Source organism: Camelus dromedarius, chromosome 31 (genome assembly GCF_036321535.1).
Source record: "Camelus dromedarius isolate mCamDro1 chromosome 31, mCamDro1.pat, whole genome shotgun sequence".
NCBI lineage: Eukaryota > Metazoa > Chordata > Mammalia > Artiodactyla > Camelidae > Camelus > Camelus dromedarius.
In genome coordinates this window covers 22,517,903-22,544,081 of record NC_087466.1, presented here as the reverse complement: position 1 = coordinate 22,544,081, position 26,179 = coordinate 22,517,903, and the positions used below count along the sequence as shown (strand labels likewise).

General features: G+C 49.6%; 1 protein-coding gene across 10 annotated transcripts in view; it reads right to left on the bottom strand.

Annotated features, from left to right (window-relative positions):
• Positions 1 to 21,642, bottom strand: part of GLT1D1 (glycosyltransferase 1 domain containing 1) — a 95,028-nt gene extending 73,386 nt beyond the window's left edge. For 2 of the 10 annotated variants that reach the window (XR_010378615.1, XM_064481310.1), the window contains exons 1-3: positions 9,518 to 10,300; positions 6,071 to 6,219; positions 2,200 to 2,305 (exon numbers count right to left, since the gene is read on the bottom strand). Coding sequence is in view for 9 of the 10 variants with exons in the window: in XM_064481310.1 (XP_064337380.1) it covers positions 2,200 to 2,305; positions 6,071 to 6,219; positions 9,518 to 9,630 (368 nt within the window). In the remaining variant the exon portion in view is untranslated. Of the gene's footprint in view, positions 1 to 2,199; positions 2,306 to 6,070; positions 6,220 to 9,517; positions 10,304 to 21,030; positions 21,114 to 21,504 lie in introns of those variants that run through there. The other 8 variants (XM_064481309.1, XM_064481311.1, XM_031442485.2 and 5 more) reach the window with 7 other exon arrangements.
• Between the last annotated feature and the right edge of the window lie 4,537 nt (positions 21,643 to 26,179).

The following is a 26,179-nucleotide window of genomic DNA, read 5'->3' as shown; positions in this document are numbered from 1 at the left end:
CCACAACTGGCCACCATCCCAGACACAGCCACTCACACGCCCCCTGCTTAGGGGAGAAGTGAGGGGCCCTCCCCTAGGGGTAGAGTAAATGTGGGCGAGGAGGAACAGACCACATCGGGCCTTCCGTCCGAGCCCAGCCGGGGTCTGACTCCTGGCACCAGTTACGAGATGCTCTCCACAGCCCCAGAACATTGGCGAGAAATGCAAACGCTGTCATCAGAGGGCGTCGACCTTATGCCGAGAAATGAGGATTACAAGGAATGAAAAGCAACTAAATAGCGAGTCCAAGGATGGAGTAGAAACCTTCCTTCGTTCAAAACTGCATAAGCGAGAAACTTAAGAATCAAACCGGTAACACCATGCATGTAAATCGCCTGCCACGATTCTCGGTCCCTAGTTCATTTAACACCTGATCAACAGCGTTTAGTATTACTTTTCTACCAGCACTAACACCACGACCAGGACTTCTGGAAGACATCAGGGCTCCCCACGTGGCCAGTGAACAAACCAGCTGACAGCTTCAAACTTTCAGGGGAAAAAAAAAAGCAAGACCCCAAAAGCAAGAAGAGCCGCTGAGCAGAGAATCAGGCCAGCGACACAGAGACCGTGCGTTTTCCCCTCCAGCGGCATTCACGGACAAATGCACAAGTGTAACCGTCAGGACGGCTTCTGTGGAACGATAAATCCGCCTGTTTGGCAAGCATCATGATCCGTCTTCCTGTGAGAATGTCAGCCCCGCGGGAGCTGTCACGTCGCTCTGTCACAGCCACCGCCCAGCCCCTGCGGTGTCTGGCACCCAGGAGGCGGGCAAAAATGTCTGCTAAATACGATTAAATAAGAGAACGAGGGAGTGAGGGAGCAGCTCCACCCGCAATTCCAACAGGAAGCAGGGGAGGGCGAGGCAAGTTTCAGGGAGAGAGGGGGAGAGGGCGGGAAAATGTCCCAGGTGCAGGGACCTGACCGTGTGCGTCAGAGCCCAGCGGCTGGCTGGGACTGTCCCCCACCCACATAACTGTCCCCACCATCACGTCAATTTCGTTTCATACAAACCCCTTTTGCTCATTCGTTTGGCAATACTGTTTTTCTCATATGCACTTCGATGAGGCTTCACTAAACAATTTCCACACATTTCAAGGACTCCTTACTTAATTCTGGTATTTATAGTTACCAAACGCTTATTATAATATTCATCAGCCAAAAAAGCTGATGCTAACATTAAGTTCGCACACTGTACATATACCATGTAGGAAAAAGAGTTTTAAGTACTAAAAAAGTTGAAAAATACACCTCATAGGGAAAAGCACACCTCTTTAAAATCATCTGATTAAAAATGAAACACTCATTAGAAAGCTAGACGAAGGTCAATAATTTGTCTTCTAGAAAAGTGGGCTGAATTGTGTTGGGCAAGAAATCGGATTCATGCAACTTGTCCTGCCCGCTGACTTCAATCAATACCCACCCCCAACTAAAAATCAATGTGTGTTTTAATAACAACGCAGTAAGTAATGCTAGTGATACCATATGATGAATTCATCCAATATTGGTTCTCCCGAGCAGAATTATTTTTCCTTCTGTAAGAGTGCATTACAAATTGCAGAAATCTAAAGGCAGTACATTTGTACAATATAACAACAGCCGGAAGAAAACGTAATATGATAGATGACCTTTCAAAGGAAGCTCACGCTGTTTGAATACCTTTATTTATTGTAAAACACACACACACACACACACACACACACACACACACACGGAGTACGCCCTGTTGTAAAAAGACTGTATTGCCACATTTATGTTCGGGAAGTCCTCAGGCAGAAGCAGGGTCCTGAAATGCAATGACATCCAAGCCTAGTTTTAAGGCACAAGACCAACACCTATCTTGTGAGCTAATAAAACTTGGGTTTATATTAACTCTTAACAAGAATTCTGTCTCCTCCACCACGCAGAACCTTCTAAGGTTATGTGCGTCCAATATTAACCGTGGTCCAAGAATTATCCAAGTGCAGTAACTGGTCTACAATGACTATGTGCAGCAAAATAAAAATGTACCAAATGAAAGAAACAAATGAAACAGAAAGAAACCGACTTTATACAGTAAGACGTAAACCACCCCAACTACTGGTTTCCTCATCTTTTTGTTTCAACGAACTCCATCCAAAAGGGTTAAATGCCTAACTCCTGTGAAATTCTCTGAAGTATTACCTGGCTTCCTCAAGGACTTTCCCCATCACTTTGTTTTTTTCTCCCTGGTTAACATCTTCGTTTAAATCAGTTCCACCAAAGATGACTCCAAATGGAATTCCATGACCTGCAAAATTAGGGGAAGTAACAAAGCAGAATTTAACTTTGGAAACCACTCTTGCTTAACATCCCAAAGCAATGACATCGAAAACCGAAGTTCCCAGAACATGCGGACTGTGTTTTGTTGTTTGTTTCATTGTATCCAACTCTCCTGAACAGACTAGGTGCCACTATGATGAACACGACCTGGGGTTAATCACGTGAAACAGGACAATTTTCAATCAATTTGCTTTCAATTTTAACACATGAAAAACCAGCTATCAAAGCCAAGCTCATCATTTCTAGGAAATGGGTTGAGCTTGAACTACTGGTATTTATGACAATGAAAGAGTTCACGTTGCATCATGTTATATTACATTATATTATATTATGCTAGGTTGTGTTACATATTGACTTTAGACCTGCTGTTGATCATAATAACAGACACCGTGCCGGCGAGGAACTGTAACAGGGAGAGGAAAGAGATCTTTCCTGCATCTTCAAGGAACGCACAGTACACAACGCAGCAGTGATAAATCCTGGAGGGCACAGATACACGGAACCAAAAATACTAGAGATGCTGAGCATGTCAAGTGCAGAAGGACTTTCCGCCGGAGTGAGTCTACGCTGAGCGGAGGGCCCTGCGCTGATGGACGGCTCTGTCTTGGGCTTGGTCATCTCCTGAGGCCCTGACCGTGCACAGATCAAGCCGTGTGCTCATCAGACACGGCTCCCCAGAAGGACATCCAAGGTCACCTAAAAATTTCAAAAGAGACGAAAGCCCTCGCAAACCACTAAACAGACCAGATCTCACTTGAGTTCATCCTGGGGTTGGTTTCCCAAACAAGCCACCTCCACTGAGATTTCAGTGCTTACGTGAAAAGGCACTGATCTTTTATTTGCCTTAGAAATGTTCTATCGTGCAAGGAGAGCCGTTCTATCTTTTTCCTAGGAATTGAGCCACGAGGTACCAAGCACACCAGTAACACATAAGAGATACAGAGAGGCTGTAAGTAAAAAACTCAAATGAAAACTTTAGAAAAAAATTTTTAAAGTGAGAAGATCGAGTGCATTTTGATTGACACAATGTGTGTATGAAAGCCATCAGCATGCATTTCTGTGGACACAGAACACCTGTGGAAGGATTCAGGAGGCAAAAACCTGGCTACCATGGTCTCTGGAGAAGAAACCCAGGAGATGACATATCTGGGATGGGAGAGAAACTTAACTTTTTGCTCTGTAACATTTTATATTGTTCATGTTTCTTACTATGGAAAGGCATGACCTTCTCCAAAAATACAGACGGCCAGACACTGACAAGCACACCTAGTAGAGATGAGTCACCTTCTACAATGGCTTTAGACTCGGGGACGGGGGGTGCTGAGATGGGAGAGTGATTTTAGCACGTGGGGCAGACGTGAATCTTTGGGGACCGGAGAAAGGGCCGTGGCTCCCAAAGACGTCCATCCATAATTCCCGCAAAACTCTGAATATGTTCCAGGAGAAAGGGCGATTAAGGTAGATGGAATTGAGGTTGCAAATCAGCTAACCCTAAAACGGGAGAGATGATCCCGGATTATCCAGGTGGGCCCAGCGTCATCACAGACTCCTTACACGGGAGGAAGGCAGGGGACGAACGTGAGCAGGGCTGGACCGGCCATCGCTGATTCTGAGGATGGAAGGGGACCTGAGCCAAGGAGGGTGGGTGCCTCTAGACGGTGGAAAAGGCAAGGAAGTGGATTCACCACATGAACCCCCCCAAAAGGGACGCAGCCCGGCGAACGTCTTAATTTCAGCCCAGTGAGGCCCATTTCAGCTCTCTGACACCTCAACTGAAGGATCGTACACGGGTGTTACTCTAAGCCACTGGCTTGGTGGTAGCGTGCGGTAACTTGTTACAGAAGCCCCAGGACAAATAACCCTACGGCCTTTGCCACAGAGGGAAGCTTCCCCTAATAGAAGCTGAAGGGGGCTAAGAGAACAGCAGAAAGTCTTTTGGTGAAACCACCAAAGACAGAGAAACAGACACCTGAAGGATGTAGGCTGGGGTGGAGGGTGTAGCTCAGTGGCAGAACACGTACTTAGCGTGCTCGAGGTCCTGGGTTCAATCCCCAGCACCTCCTCTAAAAATAAGTAAATAAACCTAATTATCTCCTCCTACCAAGAAAAAACTTTTAATTCAAAAAAAAAAGAAAGATGTAGACGGGATATCAAAGTAGGTGCTTAAAAGCTCTGAGAAAACAATAATTAAGATGATCAGCCCTCAAGTTCATTAAGTCAATCAGCAAACATTCAAATACGTCCAGTCTGATGTAGCGGGGGAGAACTCAGGACTCCGACACCGCCCAGCCTTGGCCTAGAGTCTCTGTTCTCCACCCGGAAAACGGGTGACTTGGCGCTGGTTACTCAGTGTCTCTGAGACTCGGCTGCGCTGGTCTGCGGAGCGGAGGCCCCAACAGCGAGCTGAGCTACGCGGGAGGGTAAATGACACGCCGCGCGCGCCGGGGGACGTGGAAGCGACTCCGGCATCGCTGGGCTTTGTCCGGAAACCGGCTGAACGAACGGTGCGCACGGCAGCGAGCACCGCGCCACGAAGGTAAAGCGGCGCGCGTGTCTGCGCGCGGAAGGCCGGCGGCAGGGGGCGCGTCGGCGCGGACCGCGGGGCCGCGCGTGCGCTGCTGCGGGAGCGGAGCGCCCCCCACGCGCCGCGGCGGGAAACGGCAGCGGGGCGGCGCCCGCGCCTCCGCCTGCGCGGGGACGCCCGCCCCCTCCCGCCTCCGGCAGCGGCGCCCCGGTTCTAGGCTCCCGGACTCACACTGGGACTTACACCCCCACCCCCACCCCCGTCCTCAGGCCTTCAGACTCGGCTGAATGAAGCCAGCGGCCTTCCTGGGCGCCCCGCTTGCAGGTGGGAGACCGTGGGACTCGCCACTCTCATATACGCGACGCATAAACGTGCGTGTGGGAAGATTTATCACAGGGACTGGCTGCGCCACGACGTTATGTGTAGACACACATGAGGCCTCAGCACGGCTGTATGCTAAGGGACAGACAGATACACACTGACACCGGTGTGTTGTTCTGTTTCTCCAGTAACCCCCGAATAATAAATACATCAGGAGGAAAAAAAATCACCCCAAAGCTTACAGCTGACTGCCCTGCTGAACGCTAGCCAGTTCTGCAGCCAACCCAGCCGCCCAACCCTAGCATTCCTTTTTTCGTTTTGTTTTGTTTGGGGCGGTAATTAGGTTTATTTATTTACTTATTTATTTTTCAATGGAGGGACCGGGGATTGAACCCAGGACGGCGTGCATGCTAGGCACACGCTCTACCGCTGAGCTCTGCCCTCTCCCACCTTCATAATCTTTACTAGATCTCCTGTTCGACGCCCAGTCCCTCAAAAGCTCTTTCAACTGGCTTTAGCATCTCAGTGGTTCCCTCATTAATAAACCAGTTGAATGCGCCCACGTCGACATTTTGTTAAAGAGCCTAATGTTTTTAACTTCTGAAAAGTGTGCTTGGAGTGAAGGAGCACACGTGGAAACAGGCAGGATGATGCTCTCGAGGCAGGAGAAACAGCTCCACTACAACTCCGCTCTCAACGGGCACGAGTTACAGCCTTTCAGAAAATGCCTCAGCAAGGAGAGCACACCCACAGGAAGGCTGTGCTCCTCCCACGTTTGAACCAGGTAAACGGGACACACGGCTTCATCCACGCGTTAAGTTGACATCCTCGGGGCTTCCGGTTTCGCTCTTTTCCAGGGCTTGGCCTCTGGAAGGAAAGGGTGTTTACCTCGCAAGAGTCTCCCTCCTCTGTAGAGATGAAGAGCCAGGGCCGCCTCCAAGCTCTCAGCCTTGATGAAGTTTGCGATTTCGGATGGGCTTTCAAAGTCAAAGGCGTCTTTCAAAATACACTCGTGACCTGCAGCTTCCAGATGGTCCCTTTATTAAAAAAAAATACAGAGAAAGAAAAAAAAAACATGGGAGAAAAAATATTAACAAGGCACAGGCTTGTTAAATCGGTTCAGAAGACAATTTAAACTGGAAGTTAATGGTAACTATGTTCTGAATTGCCCTTTGGAGGGGATCCACCTAAAAGTCTCCAATCCCAGGACTGCGGCTCGGACCGTGGCTGGGACCAAGGCTGGGGGAGGAAGGGCCAATTCAGGGAGGCGTGGCAGCCTTGAGAGACACCGGCACACACTGCCACTTGCAATGGCGTTTGCTGCACCAAAAGGCACCTTCTTTATTTCTTTGATTCCACTCTCTCCTCCTGCCCTTAATTATGGTCAATGTCCAAAGTTTGTTTCCAGGCATCTGTTAGTCCGTTTTTTAATAAAGAATTCAAAAATGGCCCCTTATCATAGCTTAAAAAAAAATACTCCATGGCTTTCCCATTCTACCACCAAAATATCTTTCAAATATGTCTCTTCTTTCTCTTCTCTTCCTGGTTCACTTCCTTGTAACATAAATCTAAAATACAAACCTGGTTGAAGAAAAAAAAAACTTTTTTCTTGGCAACAAAAATGTGAGCAAAACCAAAGGGCAAGTGAGAAACTGGGAGGAAAAAAAAAACCTACAACACGTACCAAAGAAAAGAAACTAATTCCTTAATACATAAAGAGCTCTTAAATATCAACAAGAAAAAAACCAAACAACCCACTAGAAAAACAGAGATCAGCATAAAATTATAGTCCATACGTACACACACACACACACACATATATGTATATATACAGTTGGGCTTTTAAATACAAGAAATGGTGATCAACTTCAGTCATCTTTTTAACACAGACTATTTGCAGAGACCAAAAGCCTGCCCAAGGCTTCATGCAATAAACACTCCTATACTGGGGAAACCAGCACAATGTCTTTGATGGACAAGAGCCAGCATATGTAAACTGCACAAACTCTGTGACCAAACAACTTCGCTTCTAGGAACTGATTCCAAAGACACACCTGGGCATGAGTGCAAAGCCATGTACCCGAGTGTAAGCACTGAGGCTGTGTTTGAAGGAGCAGAAAGACTAACGAACTCAGTGTGCACCCGCAGGGGACCAGTTACACCCAGGTGAAGCAAACCAGCTCCGCCACCAGGAAAGAATGCAGATCGGTGTGACGTGATTTAGAATGAACCCCAAGACACGTTGTCAATGAAACGAGAACAAAGGGAAGCCTGCTTTGTGTACATGCAGTGTGTGTGCCCAGAACAGCTCTAGAAGGGCACGTAAGGAACTGATAACAATGATTCTGTCTAAAGAGGACCAGGGACCAGGGACCAGGGTCGGGGAGAGCTTATCTTCTTGTCACACACCCTTTCACACTGCTGGATAACTTTACCGTGTGCACACATTGTCTTTGATAACTGTTTGAGGTGCGTGAGTGTGTGCGTATGTGAATACACAACCAATCCAAGCCCGTCTCTTCCTCCATCAAAACCCTCAAACTGGCTTGGGCTCGGGGCAGCCAGCTCGACTGTCAACCCCGTGCAAATGGAGCCGAACCCGCCCTGCATACTGAATAGACTAACGGCGGAACGCGTCTCTGGGATCAAGTCCAAATGCCTGAGCCTCGCACACGGTGCCCTTCACAACCTGCACCACCCCCCTCCTACCACCCTCAGCTCCAGCCCCACTCTTTTTTGCCTGCAGGATGCCCAAGGCATCATGCCTTCTGAGCCTCGAGACCAAGCCCCAACATTCCCCATGCCAGCTCCTTTCAGTGGCATCTACAGCGCCTGCCCTGTTGTAAGCAGCTCTTTGCCCTCTTCTGTTTGTTCCTCCCCATGTTCCTCAGACTTTAGTCACCAAGATGAGGTCACCAGGCAACACTTAACCTGACTTCCAATTTTTGGCTTCACTGAATGTTCACAACGCCTTGCCTAACCTCTTGATGTCTATCCTGGATCAGAAAGAGTAAGAACGAAGAAGGAAGGCGTTAAAGAATGACTGGTTCTCTCCTCCTCGTTTCCCCTTAGCAAATGTGCAGGTGAACCATGCAGCCAAGAGAGCTTCCAACTGCAGGCGGGCCACTCGGGCAAGAGAGCAGCCAAAGGAAGATGGGGAGAAGTCAGCTGGTGTGCATGCAACGGAAAAACGGTGGAGTTTGACCTCTTACCCTAATGATTAACTGAGATAGTTTCCCCTTTTCCCCTTTAAAAACCATCATGGCTGAGCAGAATCTTCAGAATCTGGGACACGAGTCCACCTTCTCCCCAGACTGCCAGCTTTTCTGAATAAAGCACCTTTCCTTTCCACTGACACTTGCCTCTCAATTACTGGCTTTTGAGCGGCGAGCAGGCAAACCTGAGTTCGATAACACTCTCACAATTTCCACTGTGCTCTGAGTCTCTCTCTCTACCACAACCCTTCTGTGTTCAACTATATGAACATGGGAGTCACATCGTCCTTACAGCGTCTGTTACAAATCACCACAGAGGCAACAATCAAATACACCTGAAAACACACTTGAAATTCTTCAATCACCCAGAGGTACTAGAGGATGCAGTTCAAACGCATCACAGCCATTTTTCCCCCTAATAATACAGATTATTCTTCTTCAGCTAAGCACACGAGATGAATTAGCTGGCTTGCAGTCAGGGGCATCACTGTACAAAATAGTAAGGGTTAAAACAGAAGAATGAAGGATCTGGAGTCTTTAAGCAAAATGATCATAAAATGACCAACTTGCTTACATCACAGGAGCCACATGGGAGCTCAGGGCCTCTGGAGAAACATTAGATTCGAATCTTCAAGCCTGCATCACCAACACTGCCACGTGAATGATGCGTTCTTCTCTCTCACTGTTTCCTCTTTTGTGCTTTAAATTAAACGTACGATTTTGCAGCTGTTGCTGCAAAGAAAGAAAAACTAAGGTCCCGAGCCTTCAGTTGGCTTATGCCATTGACGTATCTTGAGTATATCTTGATCTTATCATTTCTACTGTTAATGTTGATCCACTCAGTCAGTCCAAAACACCGCCCCACCCACCACCAACTCCTTTGCAAGTGCTAGTGGCAACTGCTAAGCAGAACCAGGAACGAAGCCTGAAGGCAGTCTAGCTATCAGCTCACTTCAACCTAAAAATACACATCACACAAAAACAAGCACTCAACGTGCTTCTGAGCATAGGTGAGTAACTGTTATTCCATCTTCTTAACACTCTAGGAATGAGGAGTCACACACAAACGTGTTGATAAATGAACAAGAAGGAGTTTGAATTCTCCTTAGGGAATCCATACCTGTGGGATCTCTGGCGAGTGCAGAGACGGACATGGTAGGGCACGTGGGATGTGGCTGGTTCGGTACAGATGACGGCTTGTTCTTCATCTTGAAACATACTTTGAAACAGCATTTCAACACTAGCGTTATGATCTCATACATATTCCAAAATAGTCTTTGTTTTTAATCTTAATCCTCTCTATGGACTGAGAATCTAGCCTTGTTTCTGGTTGATGGGTAACGCCTTTAAATTGCTCTGTCCCTATTCCTTCTGCAAGCGATCCGTTAATACAACTAATAAATTCCCTGAGCGCCTATTATGTCCACAGAGTTCCGGCTTCTGTGACTTAAGGCAGGCTTCATTTGAGAAAGACAGCATCTCTGATAAATGGAGAGATTTTGAGTGTTTATGTGGCAGTTTTAGGAACCAGCTGAACCTGTACATTCCTGACTCCAGATTCAGAGACCCAGTGGAACTCTACCTGCTTCCATCTGGCTGAGGGCCATCCTCTTTAACTGAGTGACAGAAAAGCTTAATCAACCCAACTTATGTGGATTTCCACAAACTATGATGTCCTGACTTTTTAAAAAAGATAGCAAGATGAGGGGAGGGTATAGCTCAAGTGGTAGACTGCATGCTTAGCATGCATGAGGTCCTGGGTTCAATCCCCAGTGCCTCCTCTAAAAATAGTAATAATAAATTAATAAATCTCATTACCTCACCCACCCCAGGGGGAAAAAAGATAGCAAGACGGAATCTTTAGATTAAAAAAATAAAGACACAAATGAACTTATTTACAAAACAGAGACAGACTCACAGACATAGAAAACAAACTTATGGTTACCAGAGGGGGAAAAGGGCTTGTGAAGCAATAAACTGGGAGTTCGAGATTTGCAGATACTAACTACTGTATATAAAATAGATAAACAACAAGTTCCTTCTGCATAGACCAGGGAACTATATTCCATATCTTGTAGTCCCTATTATGGAAAAGAATATGAGAATATATGTATGTATGTCTATGTATGACTGTATACATGGACATTGTGTTGTCCACCAGAAATTAACACAACATTGTAAACTGCCTATACTTCAATAAAAATAAACTAACAAACAAATAAATAAAAAGATGGGAAGAGAAACCAACACAAGGCAGGCAACACGAAGTCCATTCCGTATCTATGAGCTCCTGCATGACCCTGAGATGGGAAACAAGAGGCTAATATTCCTTAAGGCCATCCTGCTGGTGGGCCTCTGCGTACGTGCAGCTGGCCAGCCCAGCGCCTCTCACAGGACAAGCGCCCCTGGCAGCCCAGTGACTGCAACCTCAGCTCACCCGGGGGAACCAGGGCTGTGTCACCGGTGGGGCCAAGTCACCGGTGTTGAACTATAAAATGTTACCCTCTGGCAATATTTTAAGAATTTCTGGTACATTAAAAAAAAGAAAAGAAAAGACGATGGTCTTGAAATTCCATCTTGAAATGATGACGGAATTCTGGAAGATGAAGGCCTTGGAGTGAAGGCCCGCACAAACCCGCGGGCCTCAGCTGGGGAAGGTAAACTGGAGAGGACACTGCCCCGCCTGCCTGTCCATAAATTAAGCGACATGATGATAACGCATCTGCGGGACCTGGTGTTACCTCGAATTTTCCCTCTGCGGGTACGTCTTGCAAACTGTAAAGTGTGCCTGCTGTTCTAATGCACTTCTAACAGGACGCCTGTACTCAGGAGATTACGGTTACGAAATACGAATGCAATGTGAATATAAAACAGACTGTAAAAATGACAAGTTTTGAAAGAATGTAAAAAATACGACAACAAAACAGGCAAGGCGTCTAGACCAGGAGGTGCCTCCAACCCAAATACCGGCTGAGGGCAGACTGATGAAGCAGGTGAACTTGAGGGGAGCGGCCGGTGGGGGAGGGAAATGAGACAGGAGGGGCCCTACGCCAAACGGGAGACAAAGGTCCCCCCTGCGGGGGTGAGTCCTGTGTTGTCTATGAAGGCAAAGTGTGCCCGCTGAGCACCGGAAACGTGGCAAGTCTGAACAGAGATGCACCGAGTGTGACACACACACACACAGCTCATTGAGTACCTTTTGGATTGACGGCGTGTCGAAATGATATTTGGGTGGACTGACTTCATGAGAATAAGTTACGAAAATTAATTTGATCTGCTTCTTCCTACTTTGTCTAAAGTGACTACAAGACAGTTTTAAATGACACCCGCGGCTCCCTTTCAGTCCGCACTGGACATGCGGGATTAGATCCTCTGTGGTTCCAGACGGTGGGTACCACCCAGACATGTTCTCACGGTTGCGGGTTCTGCCAATTCACCGAGAGAAGCCGGGTATTAGAAGTTCTATGAAAAGCTTCCCAATTTTAACCAGCTCCCCACCAAGTTATTTCTTCTTCTTCTTCTTCTTTTTCAGTTGAGGTGTTGCTGATTTACAATGTTGTGTTAGTTTCTGGTGTACAGCAAAGTGACTCACTTACACATTTTTTTTTCTTTTTCCTATGGAGGTGCTGAGGATTGAACCCAGGACCTCGTGCATGCCAAGCATGTGCTCTACCACTGAGCTATAGCCATCCCCATTTTTATATGTTTTTTTTTCATATTCTTTTCCACTATAGGTAATTACAAGCTATTGAATATAGTTCCCTGTGCTACACAGTAGGACCTTGTTATTTATCTATTTTATATATAGTAGTGTGTATCTGTTGATCCCAAACTCCTAATTTATCCCTCCCTTCCTTCCCCTTTGGTAACCATAAGTCTGTTTTCTATGTCTGTGAGTCTGTTTCTGTTTTGTAAATTAGTTCATTTGTGTCATTTTTTTTTTAGATCCCATACATGAGATCATATGACATTTGTCTTTCTCTGTGACTTATTTCATTTAGTATGATCACCTCTAGGTCCATCTGTGTTGCTGCAAATGGCATTATTTCATCCTTTTTTATGGCTGAGTAGTATTTCATTGTGTATGTATACCACAACTTCTTTATTTGTAGATGGACATTTAGATTGCTTCCATGTCTTGACCATTGTAAACAGTGTTGCTATAAACATTGGGGTGTATGTACCTTTTCAAATTAGAGCTTTCTCTGGGTACATGCCCAGGAGTGGGATTGCTGGATCACAGGGTAAGTCTACTTTCAGTTTTCTGAGGAACCTCCATACCGTCCTCCATAGTGGCTGTGCCAGTTTACATTCCCACAAACATTACAGGAGGGTCTCCTCTTCTCCACACCCTTTTCAGCATGTATTGTCCCAGTATGTATTGTCCCCCTAATTATTTCTTGGTCCTTCGATGCCAACATTTGTTACCCCCTTAAATCTTCAAAAGTTCACAGAGGTTTGCTTCTCCCCTTCCCTTTATTTAAAAAAATTGGTACAGCTTTTGCTCTGAAATGTGTTGCCCACGTCGCATTCATTCCCACGCTTCCCCCTCCTGCAGCCTTGAGTGTCCTCATCACCGACGTGACCGGGAAGTGCCCACCCTCCAGATCTGGGGTGTACCCACCAGCTTCCGCCGACCAGAGCACCGCACCTTGCACGCTCCCAGCCGGGTGTGCAGCTCTGGGGCCCGGGGCTGCACTTTCAGAGACACCGACCTGCTTGTTCCCGCTGGGCTTGAACCGGGTGCGTGTATGTAGGTGCCAGGCAAGCAAACCTGACAAGAATGGGAAGCGGACCCAAGAGCCAGAGAGCAACTGACTCCGGTCCGCGTCATCTTAGTTGCAAAGTCACGCCTGAAGCCGGCCCCACCTCCAGACTTTTTATCGGATAAGCAGCTAAGTCGTCTTCATTGTCCAGGCAGAGCAGGGCTGGGTTTTCAGTTATGCAAGGCTGAAAAGTCTCTGCTAGGATTATACGCCAGCGGCTTAGAGCCTTTTTGGTTAATTTATATAAAATCTTTTGTTGTCGCATCAAGCTCTCTGTAAGCCACAGCTGTTACCTTTCCTCCAGGCGCCTCCATCACGTCAACTGTCCAGGGACCTCCCAGGTCTCCCACACCCCTGACCTCTGCACCTGCAACCTGCAGCCCCTCCCGTCTCTTCTCCCAACTCTGCAAAGATTCCTTGTGCGGTCATGTCAATGGTTTTCTTATCAACACCGTAGACTCTCCTTTCTCGGTCTTTTGTGCGACCGTGGATGCATCTGGCAACACACCAGCCTCCCCCTCAAATCCCAACCATCCAGATGGCTGCATGCCCTCCAGTCCTCACCCTACCTGCAATCTACCTGGACCTTCCCATTGGTCAGAGCGTGGCCACGCCCCTCCTCCCTGCCCCTCACATCTGCTCCCCTCTTCCAGAACAAGACGGGATAAGATCACAGAGGCCCTCCAAGCACCAACTCCTCCTGCACATTAAACTGTGATTTCACAGACCCTCATGGCATCCGGCATCCCTTCCACGCCTTTTAATTGAAACCTTCCCTTCCCTTGGGGTACCTGGAGCTGCCTGCCTCACGGTCCTCCATCTCCTTTTTGTCCTACTCTCTCCCCAGCAGCTCACCCACCTCCCAGGCCAACGCCCTGTCCCGCTCTCAAACACACGCCCCCAGGAGCCCAGGCCCCTCTCTGAATGCCCACGTGGACGTGTGGCCACTGACCCTTTCCAACGCGCCTTCACCGGCTGCCTCTCATTCAACAAGAACACATCGTGCGTTGTCTGACAGGGTCACTCAGTGTGCTGAGACCCTCCACGCTACCCAAGCTGCCATCTTCCCAACACAGGTGGAACCGAGCCCCCAAACCGAGTTTAACCTCTCTGTCCAAAACTTGACTCTCTTTCTGATCCCAGCCCTCTGTTCCCCTCAGGATTGAGGGGCATCAAAGAAAAGGGGGGACTGAAACCAAGCATGACCCTCTGGGTACAAAAGCCCCTCTGTGTCCTGTGTTTCTCTTTTTGTAGAGAAAGGCTTTTTAGTCTCCTAGACCTTCCCTGAGTTCCAAAGAGCAGATCTAAACAGTGACCAGTTAGGGATGGGAGGGAACCAGAAACAAAGGGAAAGCCGTCAAGAAACAACAGGTCAGCAATAAAGCAAAGTCCTAGATCCTCTTGAAGGGACGTAGGTAACAATTTGATACAGATCTTTGAACCCCTACCCAGGTCTAACCACAAGCACACAGACCCCAGACTGGCTGGAACCAGAAGGTGGATGATAAATTCCTGGAACATCACTCTATTACCACCAATCAGAAGAAGGGCATGCCTTCTGCAGTCCTCACCCCAAATGCTGCTTTTAAAAATGCTTACCTGAAAACCACTGGGGAGTTCGCATCTTTGGAACACAAGATGCCTGTTCTCCTTGCTGGGCGCCCTGCGAATAAACACTGTACCTCCCTCCACCACGACCTGGTGTCAGTACATTGACTTGCTGCATGGCAGGTGAGCGACCCACATCTAGTCTGGTAACACAGGGAACATCCTCACTGCTCATTCAGCAGCACACGGCAGAGCCTTCAAAGGACTGCTTACATCTTCTCTCTCCTTGGCTACATCATCCCAGGTCCTTCCAAGTCATTTCCAAGTCTGTCTTCTCTCTTCATTGCTATGTGGGCCACCTCAGCCCCCCACCTGAAATCCTGTTAGCCTTCAATCCAGAACCTGTGCTGTGGCAACGACGGGGCTCTGCTCCCACCTGCCAGGCCAGCTGCTCTCTCTGGCTGACTCTCAACACTTTGCCTGCCTCTGCTTCTCAATCCCACCAGCCCCTTCCTGCCTCAGGGCCTCCGCACATTCAGGTCCCTTGGCCAGGAATGCTGTTCCCAGCTTCTATCCCTCCTCACCCTGCTAACCCAGAGGTTTTAAGCCCCAGCTTAAAAAGTTAATTCCTCCTACACAAATGTTCATAGCAGCACTATTCATCGTAGCCAGTAAGTGGAAACAACCCAAATGTCCTTCAGCTGATGGATGGACAAGCAAAATGCGCTACGTCCATCAATGGAATATATTATTCAGCTATAGAAGAATTAAATACTGATGCATCATGCAAACTCCTCCAAAAGGACCACACAGTGTATGATTCCATTTATGTAACATGTCCAGAACAGGCAAATCCCTGGGGACAGAAAGTAGACTAATGGCTGGCCAGAGCTGGGCGAGGGGGCGGGGGGTGACTGCTAATGAGTCCGCAGCGTCTTCTGAGACAGCTGAAGGTGTCCTGAAATCAGATAGTGCCGATGGTTGTGTGACTTTATGAATATACTAAAAACCACTGGGTTGTACGCTTTAAAAGGGCGAATTTTATGGTATGTAAATTACATCACAATAAAAAAAAGAACTGCATGAGAAAGAAAAAGCTGTTTCTCTGGGGAGCCTCCCAGACCCCCTGGAACCAGGTCTGTCCCCTGAACGTACTCTCACCGCCCTGCACTTTTTCCTGGAACCGATCATATCGTAATTAAATGCTCTGTGTAACTGTATGTTCGTGCTCGAATGCCGGAACCTTCTTTCGAATGACAGGGCTTCGCACTGAGCTGATGTGCTAGAAATCCGACAGCTGACTGGCGGCTGGCTTCCGCAGGGCTCCCCTGTCTTAGCCCAGCTCCACACTCAGCGCCTGCCCAGCGCCGTGTCCATTTGGAGATGCTCAACTGTACATATTTGCTGAATGAAAACAGTAACTGACAGTAATTACTTCGGGGGGAAGAAAGGAAACAGCCTTGTCCCACTGACTTCACGTACACCCGCCGTTTCCTTGGCATCCTCTAAAAGAAAAACTAGAAAACCTGACAACTGTCTCTCAGGTTGTTTTCCTCCCCAGACGCTTGGCGCTCACAGAATCCAGTAGACTGTAGCTGGGCGGTAAGGTCAGGGCTGCATTTGACGTGATGATGTTTGCTTTTCTCCCTCCCCCCGCTGCCCAGTGAGTTTCCACGAGGTCTTCTGTTTGCCCCCGTTATCTAAAGTGCTTCTCGTTCAAATAAAACCACTTTTGCTCACACCATGTTCCGGACGGAGTAAGAGGAGAAGACGCAGTCACACCCACTGCACAAAGTCCAGCTCTCAACTCAGGGGCATCAGCGTTCACTCCGGTGCCAGGACACCCGTCCGAGGACTAGGCTGGCCCTCGGAGCCGCCTGCTCTGGACGTTGGAAGCCTAAATCCTTCACCTCTTCTTCTCCATCCCTCTTCCTGCATTTCCCTGAATCCTCAGGAGCACTGCAGACAAAACTCTAGGGCTGGGACCCAGTAATCTGGTGGGTCTGCTGGCTTGGTTTAGAGCAGGGGTCAGAAAACCCGCCCTGGGGTATGCACCACTGTATATAAAATACATAAACAACAAGGACCTACTGTGCAGCACAGGGAACTACATTCAACATCTTGTAATAACCTATCACGGAAAAGAATATGAAAAAGAATGCATGTGTACAACTGAATCACCATGCTGTACACCAGAAACAAACACAACATTGTCACTCAACTGTCCTTCATAAATGAATACCTAGATAGACAAGTAAACAGAAATAGAAACCTGCCCTGGAAATGGCCAGAGAGTAAACACGTTTGGGTTTGCAGGTGGACGGGCTGTCCAACCATTCAGCTCTATTTATTTCAGCATAACTTATTTGGTGCCCTCGGAAACCATTATCTCCAACTACTGCATCCTTAAAGCTGCGCTGTGAATATTTTTTTTACATCCATGACTTGCGCCATTTAAATTTTGACCTTTAGTGTTCGGAACTGACCTGAACCCATTTGCCTGATTCAGAGGACCCTCGGGATGGTCAGGTCAATTGTCAACAGCCTCCGGGGATCAGAGGCGGGTGGGGGGAGCCATGGATCCCCTCCGCTGGACCAGACTCTGACAGCCACACCTGGCTTCGAGCTGAGCCAGGTGACCCAGTGGGGACAGGGGGCCAAATGAAGCGGCAGACGGCAGAGAGTGGCGCAGGCCAGGCTTCCTGATTCACGACGCACACAAGGGCCCAGGTAACCGCGCCTGCAAATCACACACCCCACAGCCTGCTCCTTCTTTCTGAAGTGCTGTGTGCCGGCAGACAAAACCTCTGATACGGACTGCTAACATTTACGGTGCTTGGGAGACACTCCCAGAGAGCAGGCCCTGCTTAGGTAACGTGCCAGCTCACGGCCCCCGGGTGAGAACATCTCACACACACGCAGCACACCGTTTACACGGAAGGACAAGCAAAAGGCTGCAAAGACAATAAAACAGTCACTCCCTAGTTACTGGTCCCAATTTTCCCCCCAAACACCTTTTCCTTTCCTGTCACTTACACCTTCTAAAAAACATCAACACAGCAGAGGCCCAAGCGTACCACAAAGACCCAAATATACTCAGATTTCCCTGATTTTCTCTCAATGTTTCCCCTCTAGGATGAAGGAAGTCGTGGATTTTTTTTTCTCCCTTGTTCCTGATGAAGTTAATTCGTAGGTCAGGACCCAAAAAGTAGGGGCCACCCCACGGGCCGGCCGATGCCACAAATCTAAACCTCAGTCAGCCCGGCCGCAGGCGTGCACCTCCCACTGTCAAGGAGACTGACCACACGCCTGTGGCAGTCCTCCAGCTCAGCTCCAGCCAGGCCTGGACCCGAGAAAACAGGGCCTGTGAGCTTGTAAGGACATCCTCGATGGCCCAGCCAATCATGCCCTGTTTTTAAGGTGTGGCCTCTAAGACTCTGTAAGACTCACCTCAACTCAAAAGCCCCTGGAGGGGCACGAGGCTCTTGGGAGGGCTGTACCCCCCAGTCCGTGGCCTGTTTCCCCTTGAATGAAGAATAAAGCGTTTTGCCTTGAACAGGGGACATTAGAGTCATTACCAAATTGTATTCGTTTTTATCATCTGCCACTCCCCACGTTCCATCCCCGAGTCCTGTGCATTTTCCTTCTTAACTAAGTCAGGCCCAGATGCCCTATTCTCTGCTCCCATCCTAGTTGACCCTTCACGCTGCAGCGAAAACCATCTTCAGCTGCACGTAAGTCAGATAGCGGGTTCATGGTTTCTTTCCCTTCCTGGCACCAAACCGCAGGTCCTGAGTGACTTGGGTCCTGCCTGCCTCTCCAGCCGCCACATCTCCCGACTCCAGCCAGAGCAGGGCTTCTCAGCCTCGTCAGCAGTACTGACGTCTGGAACTGTCCCAGGGCCATCCTGAGCACTGGAGGGTGTGGCACAGCATCCTCGGCCTCCACCGGCTGGATGCCAGTAACCACCGCCCAACCCCGAGGTGCAACAACCAAAGAAAGTCTGCAGGCATGGCTCCCTGTCCCCGAGGCGGCAAAACCACTCCCCTGTCCCCTGCACATCCTGTTAGACTTTGCTCCCATTGAGAGTCACTGGCCTGGAATATTCCACGCCGCTGAGTGCCTACAACCCAATTCTGGAACGGATAAGCTCTGGCCCACCTCCCACGTGGCTGCCTCTCTGCCCGAGACCCCCCTCGCCCCCAGGCTGCCCCTTCCCCGTCTTGCCAACACAGGCTCGGATTCGTGCTAAGCACCACGCCCTGTCGTAAAACAGCGAAAATGCACTGACTCAGAGTTGAGCCTCCTGACAGGTCTATGCAGCGGGCCTGGGGGCCTCGATCTTAGGGATTTTAAGCAGGGGGGCGGGCTGGCATGTAAAGGCAGGAAGTGAGCCCCAGAGCTGGTGTTTCTCCGTCGATGCCTGAAAGGCTCTCCCACCTCCAGCCTGGGGCGGCCCGCCCGCCTACATGCTTCCGGAGCGCCCCACCCTTCCCCACAGGTGACCCCACCACCAGGCAGCATGGCCGCTGACGCACTGGGTGTTAATGGACCACGACAAACGTCAGTGGGCAAGAATGGACCCATTTCTTCTTTTCTTTAAATCCAGTTTTCTCCCACTCAGACCACCCTCCTCTGGTAGACTGATGGGAACCCCCGTCTTATTCATTTGGGGGGGGGCTTCCTCCCCCTCTGCCCAGGGTCACTCGAGGGTCTCAGCGGTCTCCCGCAGAGAAAGTGTGAGGACACACACTGCTTCTCACTGCTTCCTGGTAACTGGCTCCCAGAAAAGTCTGTCACCAGACGAACCCCCCTCCCCTCCTGTTTGTGGACACCCAGCATCATTTCCTCAAGGAACCGAAGCTTTCACAAGACAGAAGGTGTCTTCCAGCAACTTCTGCTTTCTCCTTTTTCTCCCCACAGCAATCCTTCCTGAGTGAAGTGGAGACAAAGGCTGGCTCTGAAGAGAGCCCAAAGTATAAAGAACAATGTTTTATTCTGTTTCACGCGTAGAAAAAAAACAAAAATAAAGTAAGTAAATGGCCCTGCACCTCTGCTTGCCCGGACATGAGTCCACGGACGTGCCTGCCTGTCCCCTGAGGGGCCCTGAGGGGGGCTGTGGGCGCACCACTGGAAGATGGGCTCACGTGTACAGCTCAAGCGAGGAGCAGAATGGTAAATAATAGATGCTCTCTCCGGTTTCCTCAGCACGAACTCTGGGTCCCACCTGGGCCCGACCTCTCTCTGACCTCCTCTCGTCACCAGATCTAGGGAGCACGGCCTTCTTTCTGCTTCTCCAGCCTGTCAAGCTTGCTCTGGCCCCAGGGCCTGCATTCTCACTATTACCTGTCCCTGGGACCAACCCTCCATCCAGTTCTCTTGAGTGGCCACCTCCTTCTGTCACTGAAGCCTTGGCTTGAATGTCACCTCCTCAGACAGCCCTGTTCTAATTCCACAGCTGCCATCACTATCTGAATCACCTCCTTTATTTCTGGTTACTCCCCCAGTGTCTCTCCCCAGCGCTGGAATGTGCTCCACAGAGGGTGAACAGTGTGCTTCCCGGCTGCAGAGGTCCAAACGAGTGACCTGACTTAGAGAAGATAAACCTGTACAGTGCAAATCCCCATCGTAAACAGCTGACTGGAAACGTCAGAAGAGTGCTGTGGCCTCTGTGGGTCGCTTCCACGGGGGACCTTTAGGAGAGCATGTCTGAGTAGAAACGGATATTAAAGGGCTGCAGTAGCCCCAGTCACACAGTTCAAGGACGAGGAAGGAGATCCACAGAGGGGAAGTAAATTGAGAAATTTCATGACGCAAGTCAGGTTGTTTAAAAAAAAAAAAGAAAAGGAGAAAAAACCTATGAAACTTCAGGCATTAATCAGTTTCCTCCCTGCCACGAGGGCTTACATTCCAGCGAGGAGAAGAGAAAAAGTAGAACAGGAAACCCAGAAAACGAGATAACTGCAGAAAAAAGACGCGTTAAGAAAATAACCAGGCAGTAAGACGGGGAGGATGAGGATGGGAATGGCCGCGACGAGGAGCCAAGGCTACTTTAAACAGCAGGACCCTCTGCTGCACGTGTGCCGGGAAACCCTGGTGCCCCCACCCCACCCCCGACTCCCGCCGCGCCGCCCCGGCTCCAAGGGACCGGCTACCCGGCTACGCACCCAGGATTCTGCGCAAATGTGACTGCAGCCGGGAGGCCTCCCCGGAGCATCCTGCCTAAAATAGCAAAACGCACACAAGCAGCCTTGGCCTCCATGTGCACACAATACCGCCATGTGTACACAAGTCTCTACGTACATCCCTACATACGTACCACTACATACGTGTGTGTGTGTGTGTGTGTCCATGTGTTTTTATTCTCTCTCTCGTCCCCACTGAAATGTCGCGTCCTGAAGCCCCGACTGCGGGTTCGTCGCTGTGTCCCCCCCCTAGGGCGCTCACAATAAACAGAAAGCACCCGTGAAGCCAGCCGCGCGGAGACCCCGCGGAGAGCGCCGAGCAGCCTCCGCAGCGCCGGCCCGCGGTGCTGCCTCCCCACCGCGGCACCAGCGGGGACCCCAGGCCACGCGGGCCCGGGGTTGGGGGGGGGGGGGGGCACCCGGCTGGGGTGGGGCCCGCGCGCGCCCCTCGCCGCCCCGCGCGCCTCCGGGCCCTGCGCCCGCCGGCCGGTCCGTTTAGCGCACGCGGCCCGGGGAGGCCGGGCCGACCCCTCGCGCCCGCGCCGCCGCGTCCCCGCCGGGTCCCCGCCGGGTCCCCGCGCCGAGGCCCGGGCCGCCGCCGCACCTACCGGACGCGCTGGGCCGTGACGGCGTTGCCCGTGTGCCGCCGCAGCACCGCCAGGAACAGGAGCCGCATGCCGCCGCCTCCCGGCCATCCGCCGCCCCGCCGCGGCCGGGCCCGGGGTGGGGGCGGGGGCGGGACGCGGACCCGGCGCCGGGGCGACGGGCGGCCGGGCGGGCTCGGTCGGTCCGCCCGCCGCTCCCCAGGCCGCGCCCGGCGGTTCCTGCGCCGGGGTCCGGGGCGCGCGTGCCCGGATGGGGGGGCGGGGGTGGGCACGGGGCCTCTCCCACGGGTCCAGCGCCCGGGGTTCCTCGGGTCCCCTCCCTTGGGGACCAGAAGAGACCACAGGTGGGCCCCCCTGGGGTCTCAGGGTGGGCACACGTCTGCTCCCATGGGGACTAGAACCAGAGGTAATTTCGGGTCCCTTCCCACGGAGATGAGGGGATGACCACGGGTCCCCCCAACACACAGGGCCGCAGGTTCCCCATCACAAACACAGAGGGACCAGGGTGTTCCCGCGGGGACCAAGGGGCCAGCACGGGGCGGAGGTGATTGCCAGTTTCCAACCACAGGAACCAGAGGAGGCCATGGGTGGACTCCCAAGGGGCCCAGGGTGCCCAGGGTCCACTCCCACGGGTACCACCACCAGGGGTTCCTGACATCACTCGGAAAATGAGAGATCTGGCACTGTTAAGCCGTCATTCCCACAGCTGACTGACCTAAGTAAAGCCGCTGCCCTCTTCAGAGGTTTGTTGAAAGGTAAACTGAGGCATGTTTACAATTTTTAGTGTATTTGAGCAAATCTTCCAATGGGGCAGCGCCAAGCCGGAAGTGGCTAGGGGGGCCTCACCCACAGGAGCTGGAGAGAGACTTTTACACTGAAAAGGTGGAAGCAAAGCAGGGAAATTATTGATTGGCTATTGCTTAAGGCATGCTTGGCTCTGTGTGGTTGGTTGTCCCCAGGTTTCAATTCTGTAACCCGGAGGCATTTAAGGCTTGCTTACATTTTTTGGTTTGCTTAAGGAAGCACCAAGGCATTTAAAAGCTCCCTGTCAAGAGGCCTCCTTTCTTAACAGATGGGACCTGAGGTCTCCAGTTCAGCAAGGTGGGTGTAGGCATATTTCAGCATCTTTGTGAGCTCAGTCTGTATTTCTGTTTTTAGAAGCTGAAGTTTATACGTTGACTCCACTCTGTCACCAGGGACGGGGACTTCTCTCTTTCTACTCCAGCATCATCAAGTATGGCCTTTATTCCCTAGATGGCCTCTAGGTGCAATGTGACTGCTGGAGCTCCACCCATCACATTCACATTCCAGGCAGCCTGAAGGAAAGAGCGAAAGAGTGCATTTCATTTTAAGGGCTCCTGCCTTTATCTTACTCTGCACACGACCATGTCTTCTATCCAAGGCAGCTGGGAAATGTTAGCTCGGTTTATGCCACCCTGAAAACGGGTGGACTATGTTGTGGACATTATCTTTTTCCAGACCATCATGCAACCCACCTCAGAGGCCTATTTCACTGATGGCTGCGTGTATGAAGGCCCCCCAACGATTCATCTGAGGCTGATCTGCACCGCCCCCCTCCCTCCGTGCTCTGTCCCTTCTGTACCGATCCGGTTCTACTTTACGGCCAGGGAGCCATCAGCCCCTCCCCTCCTCTGGGTCCTGAGCTCACTCTAGGCTCTAACCTCTGCCTGCCAGGGACAAGGTCAAGCACAGGGTAGGCGCTCAATAGATGTTGGTTGAATTAAGTAAAATCATTGAACTTGCTCCGTTGTGAGATCTTATTCCCATGAGAATGCACTCCTGATTTTTTTAATGAAGGTGGATGCTACAATAGGATTTGCTAGGCTGCAACTCACTTAATATTTGATTTTTCTGAAATGCACCTGTTCCGGGAGGTAAGAGATTCTGACCTATCTTTTGGGGCCCATTTCTCTACCCTTTCATGACTTCAGTTTACCCATTTATAAAGGGAGAAAAACTATAAACAGTATCATCATTAACTAGTTCATTTTGATGCAGTCTTTTATGATTCTCCCAGGTAGGTAATATGAAAGGGTACAAAGACAAATGTGTTGTTACTGAATAATGTAGAAATTATTACTGGGTGGGGGAGGAAGAACAGAAAAGGTTGTGGGCATCTCTTAGGAGATTTCTCCAGATGCTTCTAACATAAGGCTCTTAAAATATATGTAAAAAGCAAAGTGTGTTTTTTCTTTGATCACAGTGTTTGCTCAGACTGTTTCTCTAGTTCCTAGCACCAGGGAAAATGAAACTTTATTATCTACCCCGTAGAAAAGTGATAGCATTTTCAAGGGAGGGCACCGTGCGCATTATTGACTTTAGAAATGGCTCTGTGATGAGAATCGAAACTTGCAGGGGGTGTTCTGCATGCACGAGGTCCTGGGTTCAATCCCCAGGCCCTCTAAAACTAGAGTGGGTGCTCTGCATGCACGAGGTCCTGGGTTCAGTCCCCAGTCCCTCCATTAATATAAATAAATAAACCTAATTACCCCCCCATTAAATAAATAAATAAATAAATAAATAAATAAATAAATAAATAAATAAATAAATAAATAAATTGAAAAAAAAAATCAACACTTGACATCTTTTTTTTCCCCTTCACATTAATAAGCGAGGCACTCTCCTTCACTGTTGCCATCAGTTTTCCTTTTAACTACCATCATCCTCCCCATGGCACTGAGAACTACAAATGCTGTGTGTGTGAGAGAGAGGGAAGATGAGAAATCTGCATTAAAAAAGACACAGCGCAGAGCTGTGGTTTTTAAGTGCACTGGTTAGGTTTCCTTTTCCTGGCTTTCACTGACAGCACTTGAAAGTGACCAAACACGAAAAGAAAAAGGAAAAAAAAAAAAAAGAGCTGTTGGTCTGAAAGTAACTCGTTTGTCCTAGTGTTGTCTGATGAACACGAGGAAGTCAGCCAGGGCTGCGTGATTTTCTCTTGGAGCCTCGGGCAAGAAAGTGGGGCTGTGGTTCCCACCGCTGTGCTGATGGCTGGCAGGCTCATTTCTTAACTTTTCAGCACGAGGACGCTCACCCCAACGATTCTCGCTGCTGCTGAAGGAGTGATGAGACAGGGAGTTTGACAGCATTTGGTGCAGTTATAAGGTTCTGGGCTCAATCCCCAGTACCTGCATTAAAAAAAAAAGCACAGAGAACCCCACTACCTTAAGATAACTGCTAATTAACCCTTTGGTTTCAAGGTTTTCCAGACTTCACAAATGATCATCATAGCAGTGGGTGCTCACCCTGTGCTTGGCAATGATCGGAGCTCTCAGCAGTGCTTCTCCATCAATCCTCCCCCGCGTCCTAGATGGTACGTACTGTTGTTCTCACCACTTTGCAGATGAGGAAACTGAGACACAGACGGTATGACACGTCCCAAAGTCGCGGGGCAGTGCCAGTTCTTTACTACGACTCTTCGGCTCTGCTAGATGGACGCAGTACTTTGTGGTGCTTGTTGCTTTTTGTTCGGTCTTGGTTTGCCTTTGTGATGGTCGCAGAAACCAGGAACACTCTACACTCTTCTTTTTCTTTTGGTAATTGCTCTTTTTACAATCGTGATAGGCAAAATTCTAACTCGGACCCCAAGATTTCCCACCTCCCTTTTTACGCCTTCTCCCAGTTCAGTCAAACATCTATCCAGGTGATGCTGTGAACAGAATTCAGGGATGTGATTAAATTCCCAAATCAGTTGCCCTTAAGATATGGTGATGATGCAGGGTGAGTCAGACCCAGTAACTGTCTCTTTAAAGGGACTGGGCATTTCCTGATGTTGGAGAGATTCAAAGTACTAGAGAGGATTTGAGGTCAAGAGATTCTCTCCTGCTGGCTTTGAGGGTAACTGGGGCTTCGTGGCAGAGAATGCTGGCAGGTGTTGGGGGCTGAGAAGAGCCAGGAGGAAATGGGCACCTCCCACCTCCAAGAACTAGACTCTTGACAGGCACAGGAGCTGGAAAGAGCTCTGGAGGAGATCTCAGCCCCACCCACACCTTGATGTCTGCCTTGTGAGACCCTGAGCTGAGAACCCCGGCAGCCATGCCCAGCCTCCTGACCTGCCAAGCTGCCAGATAATAGGTGGGTGTTGTCTGAGCCACTGAAGTTGTGGTCATCTGTTACACGGCACAGAAAACTAATGCAGTAATTACCAGCAACACCTCTCAGAACCTACTGCCACAGTATCGCGTGAGTAACTACATAATATTCCAGCCTGTGCACGCACTATAATTTATTTAATCAATGCCTTCTTGTTGTACATCTTTGCTGTTTCTTTCTGCTATTTTAAGCAACAATACAATGAGCATTTATTTTATAGCTGTCTCTGTACACACTCTTAGCAAGTGGAATTGCACATTTGAAGTGCAGGCGAATGTGGTTTCGATGCAAATGACTGTCCTCCAGAAAAGCTGCACAATATAACTTTGCACCAGTCATTTGCAAGCACACTCATCTCCCAAAACATTGCCAACACTGGGTGTTTTTCCATTCAAGTGACAAAATGGCCTCTCTTTTTGCATTTTTCAATTGTTGGTAAAGTTTGATTTTTTTTTTATGAAAGGCAATTGTATTTTTTCTTTTCTCTCACGTGTGTGCCTGCATATGTATGGACTGCCTATATGTGTTGAAATTTTTTTCACTTGCAAATGACAGAAAGTCACTC